This window comes from Lagopus muta, chromosome 2 (assembly GCF_023343835.1).
Source record: "Lagopus muta isolate bLagMut1 chromosome 2, bLagMut1 primary, whole genome shotgun sequence".
NCBI classification, from domain to species: domain Eukaryota; kingdom Metazoa; phylum Chordata; class Aves; order Galliformes; family Phasianidae; genus Lagopus; species Lagopus muta.
Genome location: NC_064434.1, coordinates 44,307,826 through 44,325,373, shown reverse-complemented (window position 1 = coordinate 44,325,373; position 17,548 = coordinate 44,307,826). Strand labels below are relative to the sequence as shown.

The 17,548-nt window shown below is 37.6% G+C and overlaps 2 protein-coding genes across 2 annotated transcripts in view; one reads left to right on the top strand and one right to left on the bottom strand.

Annotated features, from left to right (window-relative positions):
- RPF2 (ribosome production factor 2 homolog) overlaps positions 1-17,548 on the bottom strand; it is a 242,505-nt gene that overhangs the window by 156,670 nt on the left and 68,287 nt on the right. The gene's annotated exons all lie outside the window — the stretch shown is intronic.
- Positions 1-17,548, top strand: part of CDK19 (cyclin dependent kinase 19) — a 117,341-nt gene that overhangs the window by 77,184 nt on the left and 22,609 nt on the right. Inside the window, exons 5-6 of the mRNA XM_048937270.1 lie at positions 5,133-5,190; positions 6,753-6,884. Of these exons, the coding sequence (XP_048793227.1) occupies positions 5,133-5,190; positions 6,753-6,884 (190 nt within the window). The remainder of the gene's footprint in view (positions 1-5,132; positions 5,191-6,752; positions 6,885-17,548) is intronic.

Here is a 17,548-nt window from a genome sequence, read left to right as displayed (position 1 = left end):
TTGTATTATTTATGAAAACATACTTGTTAGTCCAACATTTTCATTTACTCCCACCAAGATTTGCTAATTGCTTTATTCCCACTGTCTTACTGATGCAGAAAAGTAAATATTATTAGCTGTGCTTTTTACTTGTAAGTAATCTACTAACACAGTCATCTGCTTTTTTTTTTTTCCCAGATAATTCAGATTTTTGCTCCAGTTTCTTGTTGCTGTTGACCTTGCTTGTTTTGCAAATGCTCTTTAGACAGTCAAACCTCAACTGCATTGCTCAGCAGGGATTTGTCTATTCAATTTTATGGCTGGTCTTAAATGTGAGACTTCGAACTCATACTGTTTCTGTTGTTCCTATAGCAACAAATTATGTGGAAAGGCAGCAGTTTTGCTTTGCTTTGCAGCTGGTGTTTTGAGCTCACAGCAAGGGAGGAGTTTTGAGAAAATAGAGGGTTTATAAGTTGGGATGTGACTTATTCAGAGGTAGGGCTGTTGCTGAGGTACCTCACCCGTTATGGAGGAGTTGGTTTATGATTTTGAGTAGGGCTTCCTAGTCTTCTTTAAATAAAGTTCTGTTCTCTCAGTAATGAGATATGATTTACTCAAAGTGTTTGATCTTTCTCTTCACTGTTTATGCCTTTTCCCACCTAAAATGAAGCTCTTTGACATCACGCAGCTCTAAAATTTGTTTCAGTAACTTGAGCGGAGCTTACAACCTTCAAGTGCTCTGAACATACCTGAGGTATGGAGCTTTATAACTTCTGTTTGCAATTGTCCAGTGACTGTGTTGTAGAAGGCTGTAATTCTAAAGTAGTGTTCTGAGTGAGTATCTCAGAGTAAAATGTTTTGACATTTAATACTCCTAGTCTCAGAGATGAGACTAATGGATTCTTCCTTCTCAAAAAAAAGCAAAAGTTGTTTGCATTCCCATTAGTAGTCCTCTCCCTTACATCATGACAGTGATGTTCCACACTTACTTTCCTGAAGTTCTCTGATGCCAAATTAAAATCTCTGGAATAACTCAGTCTCATCTTCAACCTGGAGAGCTTGCAGGTCTGCTGCCCTGCCTGGGTGCTTGTCCTTAGATCTAGGGACTGAAAGGAGCAGAGCTGCTACTGCAGGGACCAGTTGGTTTGCTGGCGGTGAGGCCTCTGTTTTGGTTGTGGTGGGGATGTGTGAGGGTTTAATTTTCAGTGTTTAAGTATTATATAAAAAGCCCACCAAACATGTAACATACATTTTAAGCTCTTTGAAGCTGTTTATTTTGAATAAACAAAAATTAATGGGCACAGGAACTGGCTATCTTGTGTCATCTCAGAAAGGTGTATGTTTACTGTCAGAATAGTGATACTCTGTGTGGCTCAGTGTATATGCAGTTAAAATTATTTTCTAACCAGAGAACAACTCTGATTAGCAGAAGGAACTCTGGGAAGTTCTTATCTATTTGTAGCTGATAAACAAGCTGTTAATTTGCTTGAGTGGGAAATAAGAAGTAGGTTTGGATGTGTTCTCCTGGCCTAAGGAATGTGTTTGAACCAGAACTTTTCAGCTCTTGGAAAGCTGCCATAATGCAAACTGCTTTTTGAGATGGTGATCTGCAGACCAGTGGGGATTCTGTGAGCATCTGAATGCTGGCCATAAAATCGTATGTAGGTCACTCTGAAAGCAGTGCCTCCTGTTTATTTCTGTGGAAACTACAGCAGGAGACAAAAGTGTACTATAACATCATTTGATAGAGCAAATTCTCTGTACCAGTAGAGGTGACCCACCATCACTGTTACCACTGCTGAAATGCACCACCTCACTGTGCTCACATCCATGTTTGGTCCAACATTCAGCAAGTGTCAATGAATGTCCTTTTTTCTCATGGAGGGTTTCAGTGACACACCTTTGCTTCATCTGTGCTTCCATATCAGATACTGTGTCAGGCTGTGTCTCTGCTGCCATCTGTCACACGGCAACATGTAATGAGATATTTGCAGGAAGGTTTAACCTCTAAAGCTGCACTCCCAGCATAATAAGAGATATTTCTTTTTGAGCACTGTTCATGCAATCTCAGAATATCCTGAGTTGAAAAGGACCCACAGAGACCAGTGAGTCCAGCTCTGGGCTCTACACAGGACCACCCAGAATTCAAACCCTATCATTCAGGTGCTTCAATAGACATGCTTGCTCTTGGGGAATAAGGCTAAGTTTCCAATTGCTGCGTGCTTTATTCCTTCTCTGTTCCTTTTTTCCCCCCCTGAGAAAGAATGATTCTCAAGAGATAATGAATATGTAATTAAACAACTTTATAAATGAGCATGTTTCTCTGTTGACTTCCCTAATATGACTTTGGCAGTGAGTTAAATATGAGTACATATTTAAATTTGGAACTTGGAACTGAATCACATCTTTTCAAAACACTTTGAAATACATAAACGGACAAGTTATTTGCTTCCATGGATTCTAAGGTGGCGTATCGCTTGTATGGATAGAGCCAGTAAGCTGTTTTAGGGTTGGAATGTCCTCCTGGGACTGGAAGAGCTGAGTCTGTTCAGCCTCAAGAAGAGGACGCTCAGGTGGGATCTTACCAGTGTGGTAAGAAGAATTAAAGAAAGTTAAGCTGTCTAGTGACGCTACAAGAAGCAATGATTGTAAACTACATTACTGTAAAGGTAGCTGAAGACTCACACAGGTTGTCTGGAGAGTGTAGAGGTTCCTTCGTAGAAGCTCCAGACCCAGCTGGCTGCAGGCCTGAGTAACCTGCTGTAGCTGACCTGGCTTTTAGCTGAGAAGATTGGACTTGGAAATGTCCTGAGGTCCTTTCCAAACTCAGCTATTCTGTGATTATCGAGTTCTATGTCAGCAGATGAAATTATATGTAGAAAATGCTGCTTGAAGAATCTTGTAATATTAGAGAGAAAATACAAGTCTTGTGAGTTGTTTTGATAATTCTGCTTTATCTGCTTAGATTTTAACTTCTATCTTAGCACAACTTCTGATATTACACAATTTATTTCCAACAACATAGTTCTTCTGTGCAGAAAAGAACTAACAGAGAAATCAGTGCAGTAATTACTTTTTTTTATCAGTTCTGTTCACTTGACAACTAAATGCATTTTGCAGTGTATAAAACCCAATCCTGAATCTGAAGATCTATAGAAGTAATTTTAATTTGTACTCAAGTCTCAATCAAGGTTGCTGAGCAGAGGGAAGAATTCTGATGAGGAAACTGAACTGTTGCTGTTCTGATTGGGACGATTTATCTGTATGATTTATGATGAAGATAAAATGACATACTACCTTGCTGCCTAGTTTCTGAATAAGTAGAAGGTGATTGTTCTGCCCTCCAGGATACTCAGCTTAGTGTAGTACCTTTGCTTTGAAGTGCAGATTTCATTATCTTTAAATATTTCTTTAGAGCAAGTATAATCTTTGTTCTGGATTGCAGATGACAGTTGACTAAGATCAGTTGGCAGAAGCCCTTTCTTGCATTTTAAAATTGGCATCATTATTAGTTTACCAATGTTGAGCAATTGGTGATCTATGAGTATAGTAATCAACTTAAGGGACGAAGTGCCTAATGAGTAGGTCTTTTTAGTGGTAGATTTGAAGAGTTTTAACTTACAATTAATTAAACTAGCTATGGCCTTTCCTAAGAAAGGAGCATATTTTCCCTTCTCCCCAGTGGTTTCTGAAGGTATAGTAAGGAATGAAGAAAAAGGGAAGTATTCTGAGATTTAAAAAGAAAAAAAGAAAAAAGAAAAGTAATGCAGGAGGAGGTAGTGCTCATTTCTGAAGTGCAGAGGACTGAAAGAGGCTGTGGCACCTGGGACAGTTAGAGATGGGAAAGAGAAGCCGTGGCTGGGGTCAGGAAAGAAGCAATATCTAGCACTCAGCAGGGGTAGGAAGGTGGGAAGTGACTTAATTGGGTCAGATAGTAAGAAGAATGAATAGATGAAGTAGTGGTGTTTGGTGTGGTTTTTATTTTATCTGCTGGGGGGGAGGACTGGGAAAGGGGAAGGAAAGGAAAAATGTAAAGAAACAAAGTCTTGATAAATGTAATAATTAACTGCAACTTTGAGCCAAACTTGTAACTGTAGTTTGAATGTATTTTTTCAGTTAGATAATAGCAAGTGTTAGAAATCAAGAAGTGAGATTCTGATGTCTGATTCTCAACAAATCCTGTTTAGGCAGACCTTTTCAGGCATTGGGAGTTATGAATAGTGTATTAAAATATAATTAATGTTTGGATGAAAGCCTTCCAGAAGTTCTGTTTCGAAAGTTTATGTATCTTTTCATACAAATCACTTAATGTTTTCAATCTTGTTCAGTTTTATTTTGCAGCTGTTAAAACAATGGGGCAAAAGCTTCCAAGGAATGCCTATTGATGTGTGAGGAAATCTAGATCCTAATTGCCAAACAATTGCTGTGATGTCATGTGCAGATTTTATATGATGCTCACAAACAGCTTGTTGGGAACAACTGTAGACTCATAAAATGCCTATAAGGATTTTTCCTTCTTATAGAGATTCCATCTATATTGCAAAAAAGCTTGTGATGTAACTCTCTGTATATATTCCTGTTTTATGTAAATTGCTATGCCATAAAATCAACTTACTTTGTGGAAAGAAAAATGTTTTTGCAGACATATTTTTTAGCGTTTTATACACAAAAACCAATCATAGTTCTAAAAGTCTCACTATATGTTACAAAAGCAACTCTTGGCTCTACATTTGCATACTAATATTTGACTTATTTTTTATAAGCTCTACTGGCAAAAGTAGATCTTGCCAGATTTTTTATGTATATTGTAAACGTCACCTAGTGTAATGTTTTCCTGTGGAAGAAAATCTCACTAATGAACATGAATGTTCTGTTTAAAAAAAAAAAAAAAAGGGAATGCAAGCACAATAAAAGATTACAATTCTTATTGTGAAACGTCAAAGTATTTCATGATTTTTTTTGAATTGTGAAATTGGCAACTAGGCATTAAAACCAAATGTTGGCAAAACAAACGTCTGGTAATTGTAGCTGTGTAAGGATACTTTATTTTAAAGAACAACTGTTTTAACAAAATAAATGTAGATATTTTTATTGTTCCTAAAAGTAATAATCAGAAGTAAAGTCAATTAAATGTTCTGCTTTTGGTTTTCCAGAAACCAGCAAACATCCTGGTAATGGGTGAAGGTCCTGAAAGAGGAAGAGTCAAAATAGGTAAATATTTTGAAAAAAATTTCATTACTCAGCTCAGATTAGTTAGTACAGCATTGTTGTTTAAAAACAAATACAGTACGTTAAGTATTTTTTATGTTGTTATCATCAGCACGTGTTTGCAGAGGTCTGCAGCTTTGCTGCGCAAAAGCTTTTTGGCTATCAAAGTAGGAAACTACAGTGATGGTTTTTATCCCAAATTTCGTTACCTTTGCAGCTCTTAAGCCATAGTCATATGGTTCTACAGTTTTCTTTTTTCAATAAAGCATGTGGTAAACACAAAGGAGGAGCCTCCTTTCTGTTTGTTTGCTGTTGTTGCATTTGAAAATGATCAATTAACCAGTTTCTATTAATATGCTGCTACTAATATGGGTGACTGCAAGAAGAATATGACATTTTGTAATTTTGAAAGCAGAAAGATTCAGACAAAGCTTGGGTAGAAGATAAATCACAGATTTGGACAAGATGTGATTTTTTATTTTTTTTTTTTTTTTTAATATGCATCCAGATTTTGTGCTTTTCTTTCTGGCATTTCTTAATGTTGCTTACAAACTTGTTTTTAGAGAGAATTTTTGATGTATATGAAATCAATGCATACATTTAAAATCCACCTCTGTAACAGTGCACACTAGCAAATTTCACAAATTACTATTTACTCTCCTTCTCTGAAGGAGAAGAATGCAAAACAATCTATACTGCAGTCATTTTGTTTTTGCACTTTAGATAAACGTATAGCAGTCACGTGAGCTGTCATTTCAGTGCTTTGCTCAATTTTGTATGTAAAAATTGAAGAGAAAGGGCACACTAGACTTAGAGGCCTACTCCTATTGGCTTTGCATCTCAAAACTCCTTTCTGACCCTATTTTTCACAGTAGTTGTTGTTTCATCTACATTGCCCACTTTGGATGTGATTATCTGGCTTTATCTTCAACTCCACTAGTTAGGTGAAAGAGCAGACGGAGGGGAGTGGAGGGACTGAGCTCTGTCACCTCTGTGGTGACAGCAACAAGGCCTGAGGGGATGGCATGGGGCTGTGTCAGGGGAGGGAGGGTCAGCTCGGGGGTTAGGGAAAGGTGGTGGAATGGAACAGGCTGCCCAGGGCAGTGGGCACACAGCTCCAAACTGACAGAGTTCAAGGAGTGTTGGGGCAACACTTAGACACAGGATTTGAATATTGGTCCTGTGTGGAGCCCAGAGTTAGAATCAGTGATCCTCGTAGGTCTTTTCCAACTTGGGATGTTATCTGATTCTATAAGCATTACCAGTTTCTTATCTTATGCTTCTGTCATAGATTTATTTAAATAAGAGAGTATCTGTATTATTTATAGTTTAACAGTATCATGATGGAAACACTTGCATATTATCCTTCCTAGTCTTACAAAGGAAGTAAATGAAATGTAACCTAAGATGAATTTGGCCCAGTATTGCTATGAGTGATTTGATTACTTAGAAACTTGGATTTGTGAGTTCTAAAAATTTTGAATTTTAGTCCTAATAGTTTTTTTGCAGTGTTTAATTCTGGCTTGCTCCAGCAAGAGTAAGATCTTTTGTTTTGTCTTTTCTAGCTGATATGGGCTTTGCCAGATTGTTCAATTCACCTTTGAAGCCATTGGCAGACTTGGATCCAGTTGTGGTGACATTCTGGTACAGAGCTCCAGAGCTGCTACTTGGAGCCAGACATTACACAAAGGCTATTGGTAAGTTCTTCTATTTAAATTTTCTAAAGGAGGATAGCCTTAGAGTAGATGTGACAGTCAGCTGACTAGCTAGTTGTTTTTTTTTTTTGTTTTGTTTTGTTTTTTTTTCTCCTTCCTGAGGTAGCAGTAGGTGGAGAATGATCCAATCCAGTACCCAGGCTGAAACTCTTTGAAGACTTGGCACTTGTTTTTTTTGTTTGTTTGTTTTTTTTTGTTGTTGTTTTTTTTGGTACGACTTAATGTTACACATATAAAATGTGCTAGTTCTTTGTTGTTACTTTTTTCTAATAAAAATACTGTTTACATTGGTCTACATAGTTTTCTGATGCAGGCTTAGTCTTCTGGGATCTTTAAAAAGGAAAGACCTACGACAGCTTAAGTGGCTTTCATCTGGGGTACTCGATGTCCAGTTGCTGCTGTGAAGTGTATGGTTTGATAAGGAGAGCCTCATACACTGTATACACTCTGCAGATTCACTCCTGAGATCTTCTAGTATTCCACGTTCAAGAAATGCTGGTAGCCAGGCCTTTGTCTTCCTTGCCACTTAGTAGGTTCCATAAGCACAATCAGCCCAACTATTTAGAGAATTTATATCAGTGCCCAACTATATAGAGAATAAAAACACTGAAGTGCACAAGAGGTATCTTGTCTGTGGTTAAGTTAATGTATGGGAGATATTGCTTCCTCTGCAGTTCTTTTTCTGTTGAAAGGGATTTAATTTCCCATATGTATGTGGAGGTGGCTTTTTTTTGCAGTTGCAGGCATCTTCCTGTCATAGAAATTTTTGGAAATACTATGTGGGCTTCTGATCAGAAAAAGACAATGTTTGCCATGATCAACTAACATCTTGGTGGAATGTTCACTTGTGTAAATCTGCATTTTTAAGTAAGGTCTCAAACAACTCCTCCTTATCAAACTGTATCCTTATGCACCAAGAGTACTGAAAAAGTTTAAAAATTGAATGAACTGTCATCTGACTTCTTTGACGTGGACTTTCACTTCAGATTTCTTTACTGCTCTTGTCTGCCATTTAGAATCCAATGCAAGATGATCTGAGCTGAACAAAATGCTTGTTTGTTCATCTTGCCTTCCAAAATGTGCAGGAACCATAAAAAAAGGTCATAGGGTTTCTTCGTAACTATGGTCAAGGAGCACAGTTCAGAAAGGCTTTCATCATCAAAGCTGTATGTTGCACTTTTTGGCAATGTGTAGATTCAGTCTTGCAAGCAGCTAACCTGCATTTCTATTCTTGGACCAAATTTGTCAGCCTGAAAAAGTGAGTAAAAAATGCTAGAGTTCCTTTTCCTCTTCTGAAATGAAAAATCTTAACTCTTAAGATAGCAATGTCTACATTAGCAAGCAGTGTGGGACAATACAAGTATGTCCATACTAGTTACCCTGAGACCCACTTTAAATTCATTTTGGAGAAAGAGGAGTACTTTGGACTTTCCCTGGTGTGATACAGTGGACTGCTGCTCATTAGTGACACATCTTTTGGTTTTAATTTAATCTCAAAAGAGTGAAGTTTGTATACTCTGAGAGATGTTTGGGGGATAAGGAATGTTTTCCTTAGGTTTAGTCAGAACCTGTTTTGTTTCAGTTTATGCCCTAAATTTTTCATTGTCCTGTCATGTACCACAGTAGCAAGCCTACTATATAGTCTCAGTCACCTCTCCATAGGTACTGAGTGGCTACTTAGTGGTCTGTCTTCTGTCTGAAAAAGCTCCTGTCCCTCAGCTTCTCCTCCCATGTCAGCTGCTTCAGATCCTGAACATCCTAAAGGCTGTTTGCTGACTTATCTGCAGTTCTGTCTCATATTCAAACCACCAAAGTGGCCCAAGTGTGATCTACGAGCATTAAATAATGGTGGTATCTGTGGTGAATCTACTGGCTGTGTTCCTGTTGATACAGCCGAAGATCTTATCGATGCTTCATTACTCTGTTGTTTCATGGTTATCACAGCTAAGGCTGCCGTTGATTATCACATCCTCAACCAGTCCTTCCTTCTTTTTTTTATTAGAAGATTCAGGAGATGACATGTAGCATCTGTGTGAAGAAATTTACCTCAACATCTTCCAGAAAACCTTTGCAAGGTCCTTGAGATGAGTGTGTTCACATCCTAGTTATTCTTCCTGATGCTATAGTCTGTTTAGCTCTTCCCACAACTCTTTTTGCTGAGGTCTTAAGTTACTTAGTTCTTGTCCTGAGGGTTCTGCATCCTATATTAGGACAGAGGAGTCCCTGTGAAGTTGTAGAGGGTGATGCTACTTCAGAGAGATCTACTTTGGCCTATTTCTAAGAATTTTATTTCTTGTATTAGACCCACACCCATGAATCTTCAATAGGGATATGAATGGGTAGTGTACATGGCATGCAGTGTGAGTACTGAGGACATTCCAAATGGTTTGGCTAACAAAATAAAAAACGTGGAAATGGAAATGAGAGATGTAAGGTGAGGTTTGCAGGTTGAATGAAAGATTAGAGGAGCGTGTAACTGCAGAGGAAAGAAAGGTGTATGGATGTGATCTTCCCTTTACCTCAAAGGGAAAAAGTTGGTAACAAAATGACAGCAGTGATGTTTGTGCATTTCATGAGTCCAGACTTGTGTTTTGCTTCTAGCCTTGCATGCAACTATAACAAGGCTGCCTTAATGAGCTCATCATGCTACTGAGAGTTGCAGGTTAATATGTGAATGTTTTTGGCAGAGGTACAACTTTTAAAGCTCTATTAAATCTCTGTGCAATAAATAAAATTATTTTTAAAATTACATAATCCTCAGGAGCCCTAATGCATCACTTTTAGTAATCACTCATAAATTATGTAAGATCCTCGTTTAACTGCTAATCACTTGAATATATTAATTTAGAATAAGATCAATTTAATACACCAACTTATGAAAAAGTAAATTTTGGTGTAGCTTCTAATTTTACAGAGCTATTTTCATATGCATTCTGTATGATATAATTTTGTGTATTTCATAAATATTAATAAAATCAGTCTAAAAGCACCATCATATCAGCTTTGGTCTGTTCTCTTCAAGTTTTGTCCTTGAGAAATGCTTTTTTTTTTTGAATTTGCTAGCAATGCATTCTAACCAGTTCTCTACTGCAACATGTTGAACATTGTAGCAGCTGTGCTGGGTGTAATTCAGATGTATGCTTAAGTTTCTACTGATTCGTCTTAATGTTTTTTGTTTACTTTATGTATTCTGTATCTCATACTTTTTTTCCTTATCATAGCTCCATATATAATACCCATACCAGAGAGTGTGCTTCTGAAATTATTAGCAGTATATTCATAACACCCTGGACGCTGTCTACTATAGTCTTATTTCTTTCTGTTCTTGGAATATGCTTTCTTGCACATAAATAACCCTTGTGCATGACCAAAGAATGAAAATGGAATTTGATTTTTGTCTCAGGTGTGATTTTTTTATTATTATTATTTTTTTTGTGTGTGTGTGTGTGTCTTGTTTTCTGAACCTGGTATTAGTTATATTTTGTAGACTTGACTTTGGGGAAGAATTGGGCTCAGCGTGGTCTGTTGAGAAAGAATTAGGTATTACATAAAACAATTCAGAAGCACATTTCATTTTTTAGAGGTAGTTTCTTACTATCGTTTTTTCCCTATATTTAACGTGTCCCTTCGTCCTTATGAAAGATTGTACTTCTCATTTATTTGCTGGCTGAACAAGGAGTGGTTCATTGCAAATACCATACTTTGAGGGGACGCAGGTGTCAGGAAAATACTGTTGCTGGAAACAGGGAAATAGCTTTTGCTTTCTGCATGTTGAAAGGGTAGTAAAAAGCCCATGTTAGAGTCATTCATGTGGAATAATATTTAGTTTCCTGAACTGTGAACACTTGTAATCTAAGCCCTACTTGTTAATAAAGTTTCCTATATAATCTGCTATCACAGTTACAAGCAACTGACTTACAAGATGAGTACAGATTGGGAAAAATGGTGTTGAGGAAGCCAAAGGTTACTTTCTGTTCTGTTACCACAATGTAAATCTATGCTAAATTTATTGTAGCCTGCAGAGGCCTTGGTCTGCATTTCCAGCACCATAATTCAAAACCAGAATCTGTTTCCATGTGTTCATCTGATCTTAATATTCTAACACAGAAGTAAAACATGCAAAGAAAGTCACTTTGAACAAACTTCATGTGAAACCATGTAACTGGGAAAATATAAAATTTTTGTGATTATGCTGACATTAATAAAATTACTGAACTTTCAGAAAGTTTCCAGCACAATAGGAAAGTGCTTTTCTACTCAAAACACTAAAGAAACAAGGTTGAAGTGCAAAGACTCCTGTACTACAATTTTCAGTAGAACTAGTAAGAACTTCTAATCATAGGCTTTTAGGAACACATGTAACGTTCTCTACTCTGCTTCATTGTTGGACATCTTAAACAGTGTATCAAGGAAATCACACAGTTAAGGCTTCTTTTCTATCAAGTTATAGCTTGTGTAGCCGGGAGTGCTATCAAATAACTATCTTACTTCTCCTTTCCACTTGCCTTAGCTAAAGAAACAGTGTATGTGATAAACGTTATCACGTGGCTTCTAGAATTTTATCTTGTTTGGATTTTGTTGGTAGAAGAGTTTTTCAGAGTGATCCTTCAACAATCCATTTAGTATGAGAAAAAAAATCAGTTCTCTGCCAGAAAAGGAAGGGGTTGCTTATTTAGAAAGAATAAATCTGAGAACCAGAAGTGTCTCTGTGAGTTAGTTAGCCCGAGTTGGTTAATTAGCTTAATTCACTTGCCTAGCTTGCAAGTCAGTAGGAATGTTAGCAATGGCCATGTGAGAACTGCATTTTTGTGCTTGAACAAGATTTACATATGGAAAACTTGTAGTTTAAAACTTGGGCAGTGCACTGTCACCTCATTCTGTTTCCAGACAAAGATATGGATATGAAAGCTGGAAATGTGTAAAAGGTATAGCCTGTTATCAAGTGCCTTTGAAAGTAAATGTCCTAGGAAAATGTTAAGTGTGTCAAGGGGAATTAGTTTATAATAATTGCTGAGGTCCATTTGATGTTTAGCAACTTAGTTCAACTTCATGCAGGAAAGAAAAAAGGGAGAAATATCTGGGGTGTATTATGTAGGATTTAGGATGGAAATATGTACATATGTGCTCCATATTGCCTGTACATCAAGTCCCTCACATTCTGAATGCTTCAGCTGTACTCACTGTGTGTGCACAGATTGTTGGCATGCTAGCCATGCTGTGGTGCCTCTGGAAATCTTGGACCAGTGCCTCAGCTTCTTCTGGATCTGAGAGAGGGCTGGTGGGGAGAGTTACGACCTATCTGAAGAATCTGATAAAGCTGAAGTTACAAATGGAGCCAACCAGAAGACTTTGGGGGTGAGGGGGGGAAATGCACTGGAGGTTTCACAACTGTGGTCTGTGGACCCATGGGAGCGAGGGGAGTGCTTTGTATGTACCTGAGATGATTAAGGAGAGTAAATCTGTAGCCAGAATGGTGATAACTTCTGATTGCTACATAGCAATCTGCATTACTTTTTTTTTTTATTTCAGGAGGCTAAGGGGTTGTTGGAAAGCAACAAAAGAAATACTAAAGAAGTTGAGTAAATACTGATTATGCACTCTGAAAAGGAAACTCAGGATACACCAGGAAGGGAGCCTTGTTCCTGCCCTGGACTATGTTATATGACATGGGAAGCAATTGGATTCAAATAGTATTTTATTGTGAACTTGTTTCGTCATATGGTAAACTGATCTCATTTTGATTGTCACAGCAGTTCTTTTTCTGAGGAGCAAAACCCTTAAATACTGAAGATTAATTGTTGCTCTTTTATCTAGTTATTGCAGGTGCTACTGCTGCTTTTTTATTTTGCTCTCTAAAATACTATAAACGTTTATTCTTTTAGAGTAATAACTTGCTATACTCCACAATCTTATTGTAGCAGTCATCAGAAAGTGTAAATTATTTATGATTAGGTCTTTTAAATAGAACATTTTAATGCAGCATTAATTAGTATTTTATGAAACTTGGGATGTTGACAGCACCTCACAGGATATAATCCACAGGATTGTTGGACTGTTTGACACATTTGAACTGTTTCAAGATTCAGCATTCCATTTTTCTAATTGCTCTATTGCCCGCTCTTCTCAAACATATTGATGTCTGAAAATAAGCTGGTAAAGCCTGTAGCTGTTTTCAGTTCTGGAGAGTCTGGTGTATGTGTTCAGATGTGTACTAGCTTAAGAGTTAGGAGAATAAGAACTGTGACTCACAATGTAGTGGGTCAGACCTGTCTCCAATGTAAATCCAGGGGAAGTACACTCTAATGTGGGGCAGTGAAATGTTATCTTGCAGTACAATAAGCTGGGTCTCAGAAGAGTTAGATTTAAATGCGAATTCAGTCCTACGTGTTGAATATAGCTTACAGCATGTCATTTAACCCATCCCATGTGTTGCTTCATTATCTATAAAATGAGAATATTACTTAATACTGCTATCCTGAAGATAAAATCAGTTAATAGGGAGCTCCAGTAAGTGTTATGGATTTATATATATATTTTTAAAGTCGGTGACTAGATTCACTTGCCTGAGAACCTAGGATATAATTTAGCATCTGTTATTAAGAATACACATTATGGACCTCACACCTTGAATCTGCCAATTGTTCTGATCACTTGTGGTCACCCCATACTTTTTCATGTGTTCAATATTTTCTTCTCTTGCAAAGTGTTTGAGGGGACGCACCAGATACTTTTGCTTTTTTATCAGTACTTTGGCAGATTTTGTATTACATAGTAATTATTATTACTTAACGGGGATTATTTTAAAGAAGGAGAAATCAAATAACTTAAAGAACACCTAGAATGCAGAATATCTTCTATAGCAATAACTCTGTTGATAAACCACTTTGAGCAAGAGGTCCCTACAAAAATCCATCTGTACTTAGCCCCATGTACATAAAGAACCAAACAAAAAAACCCTCCTGCCTACAATAGTGTTAGTCCTGTTTTTTTCCTTCTAATTTCTTTTTTCCTAAGAGTATCAATTTTATGTTCTGCCCAGCTGCTGATACTCACTGGTCTTTGTAACAACAAGCACGTTCTTCCCTTGTATCTCACTGACTTTGTCATTTACTGGGCGGGTGAGCTTTGGACTGATTCTCCAGCCTCCCTAAACACCTACTCTGGGAGCTCAGTTCAAAATATGATTTTGAGTGGTAAGGCAGGAGTATTCCTTGCAGTGTCTTCTGTAGTCCAGAGCGAATAATGGATGCTGATGTGGAAGTGGAAAATAAATGGTGACATGAGAAAGCAAGAGTCAGCATTTGAAGAAGTCTAGGAGATACTTTTGGCCCACTGTCTCTTCATGCTCATTCTGTACATGTCAGGGTAAACTGTGATTCTTTGAGAAATACTGCAGATACGTTGTTCCTTTTGTATATTAACAAGTGATTGGTTTGATGCATAAGCATCATAAGGATACTTGGTACTTCAATTTTTCTTCTTTTACAAGACTGATTTTATTTTCTTAAATGAAACATGAGGTTACCCTTTAGAAATCCAAAAGACTGCCTGTTACAAAACCTACTTCTGTAAATACTTTATGCTAGCCAAAAAGTGTAGTAATGAAGGCTTTTAAAATGCTGTGTTTACTACTGGATCTAAAAACCTCACGTAAGTTGGGTGTAGTACTTGTTTGAAACCCAAGTATCTGCCATCACAACAAGGTGCAGTTGAATATTTCAGCTAATTCATCAGTTTGATCTTGAGGCACAATTATTTCCGTGATATCAACTGAAACTTTCAACACTGCAGTACTGATTCAGTAGAATGACTTATTACTGGGACAGTTGGGATTGCTTCACAAGTAGACTTCTTGGCAATGGCTATGACTGACAGCAGAGTTACATTTCACAGCCATTTATTTTGTTGCTTATCCAATATAGTTGCATATAATTATGTAGGAGTTATTCTCACTGCCTGATTAGAAATAGCTTTGAGCTTGAACTCCTTAGTAACAGAAGTGTTCAGATACTGTGAAGTGATCTGTTGAGTAGGAAAAAAAAGCCTCTCTGCACATCTAAGAGGCAAGATTTCTTTGTGCATATTCTCTGTTTACTGAAGTAAGGTGTAGGCATTAAAAACTTACTGACTTGGCTTGTGAATTGGAAGAGGCCATGCAGGTACCCTTCATGCACATCCTTTGTACTAACTCAGAATCCTAGACAGGCAGGCCTTCTGTTCATCTTATGTTAGTTCTAGGAGTTGACATGCCAGACCTAGTAAAAATAGTTGTAATGGTTCCTGACACAAGCCAAGTGAGAGAACACAGCAGAATATAGACTCACTGTCCTTCTGTTTGTAGCATAGAGTTAACATCCAAAGAACTCCAGTGTGTACAAAACAGCTGGCTTCTTAAGATATTCTGCTACAGAATTCTACGTTTAGTTAGGCATGAGAAAAAAAGTGTCTTTCTTTTGCAATGAACGCATATTGATGCCTTCTCATTTATTACAGTTCAGAATAGCACAGGAAATAGCAACGATTTTCTGATGTGCTGAGCTATTTGTGGTGTATAGATTGCACAGTACTAAAATGGGGAAAAAAAAAATAATGGAGGAGGGAGGGGAAATTATTGGCAAAGCATCATAATAAGGAATCAGGAGTTTCTGCCCTCCCAGTCCTACGGTTAGGTGATACTGTTGATCATTATTTGCATGTGATAAAGTGAATACTCAAAGGTGTGGATGTTCCCTGGAAAACTTTGAAAGTACTGTTTTACCAAACAGCTGTGAAATTTGCTAGTTCTTAATTCCTTCCTCACTGTAGGGAGAAACTGTAACAATTTGTGTATTAGTTATGCCTAGCACTTGGCAGCTTAAAAGGCTCTTGTGATCTCTGTGATGGAAGCTTTCGTACTTCCATTACTTGCTGTATTTGTTTGATATTTGGAAGGGGACGTAGCCCTTGAGCTACAGAGCCTTGTGTGCTTTTGATGAGTTGTCACTAAAAGAACATTTTTCTTCTGCTTTTGTTTCCCTGAAAAGCTTTGGCGTCCTGCCAAAGTAACGCTCGGGCCCTGCAAGGTGTGAGCACTGCAGTTGCTGGAACAAAAGCAGCAGCACATGCATTAGTGCATCTTGGAGGTACCAGAGCTGTCATAACAGTAATAGCCCTCTGCCTTCTCTGATGCATGCAAAGGCTTAGCATTAGGAAAAAAGCACTTCCGTAAGTATCACACTTCCTCACCAGAACTCAGCACTAGTCCCAGTGACCTAATTCTCTGTCTTGAAGTGACATTACCTATGGCTGGAATTCACCATGTTTTCTGGAAGAGGAGGAGATAGAAGATGGGCCAGCTTTCCTGCAGCTATTGTTCTGTTCTTTCTTTCAAGAATGCTAGCCTACTCTACTGCTGGCTGATGTAGTTAATCTGTAGTTTGTACAGTAGCAGGCTTGGAATCATAACTGAAGAGGTGTGTGTGTATGTGTGATTTGATGGTAAAAACTGATGGGATCTGGAAAGACAAGTGCTAAAAATTCTTACAGGTTTGGTTCTTGTCCTGTTTTTTGTTGTTTTTTTTCTTCTAAAGGTAAGTATTAGGAACTTAGAAAAATAGTTGCTAGTGCTGGTGGAAGTTCAATTATTGTGCTTTATAGTACAGTTGCTGATAAGGTTGTGTTGAGAATGCCTTTTTTATTCAGCGTATGGGCTACATAAGGAAAATAGGAAGTTGTATACAGAACTGTGAATGTAGAATTTACAAATTTTTGAAATGTGAAAGTCTGCAAATTAAATATTTAAATCCTTCTAGGTAGAATTTTTGCTTACATTTGTATTTTCACTGCAGCAGAGGACTTATTAGGGCCTTCCACCCTACTGCCACTCCCCATATTAAGTCTATTGTACCTGTGCTGTCAAATTCACCACAGTAATTTAAGTGTAGTGTTGCATGTTAATGTGTAAATGCACAAATTAATGTGTCTAATCACAGCAGAAGCCTGAAATATGATCCCAGGATCTTTGTTTCATGCAGATACACTGGAGAATAGAAATTTAAATGGGAGAATAAATATTTTGACAACTTAAAACAAGTCTTTGTAGAGAGACCGAAGAAATCATGGCCCACCAAAGTCCTGCAGAAAATTGCGGTCAATTTCACTGAACTCAGTATTTCATTCAAGTTGCTTCAAAATTTGTGATGTGTTGTCACTGAAATTCATTAAATTCTTAGGACAGATGTGAGAAAAGGGCATCCTTCAGACATCAGTGAGGTACCCTTTCTGTCTGCAGAGCATTCATCTCAGTGGTTTTACAGCATAAACTTTGTTCTTCAGGCAAGTTCTGTTGTGATGCTGGTTGTTGAAGGCTAGTAAACATTGCTGAATTTATCGTCAATTTCTGGCCCCCTACCTTGACACCATTTTTGCTTCCCTTTGAAAAAGCACGTTGCACATAAAGCTTTATGCTGTTGTCCTTTTAGTTGCCCATGTTGTGCACAACACTGTTGAGGCTACAATCTCAAATACTGTGTTTAGTTTGGGATCCCTTGCTACAAGAATGTTGAGTTGCTGGAATACATTAAAAGAAAAGCAGTGAATCTGATGAAGGGTCTAGAAAACAAGACAGATGATGGGTAATTGATGGAATTAAGATTATATAATCTGGG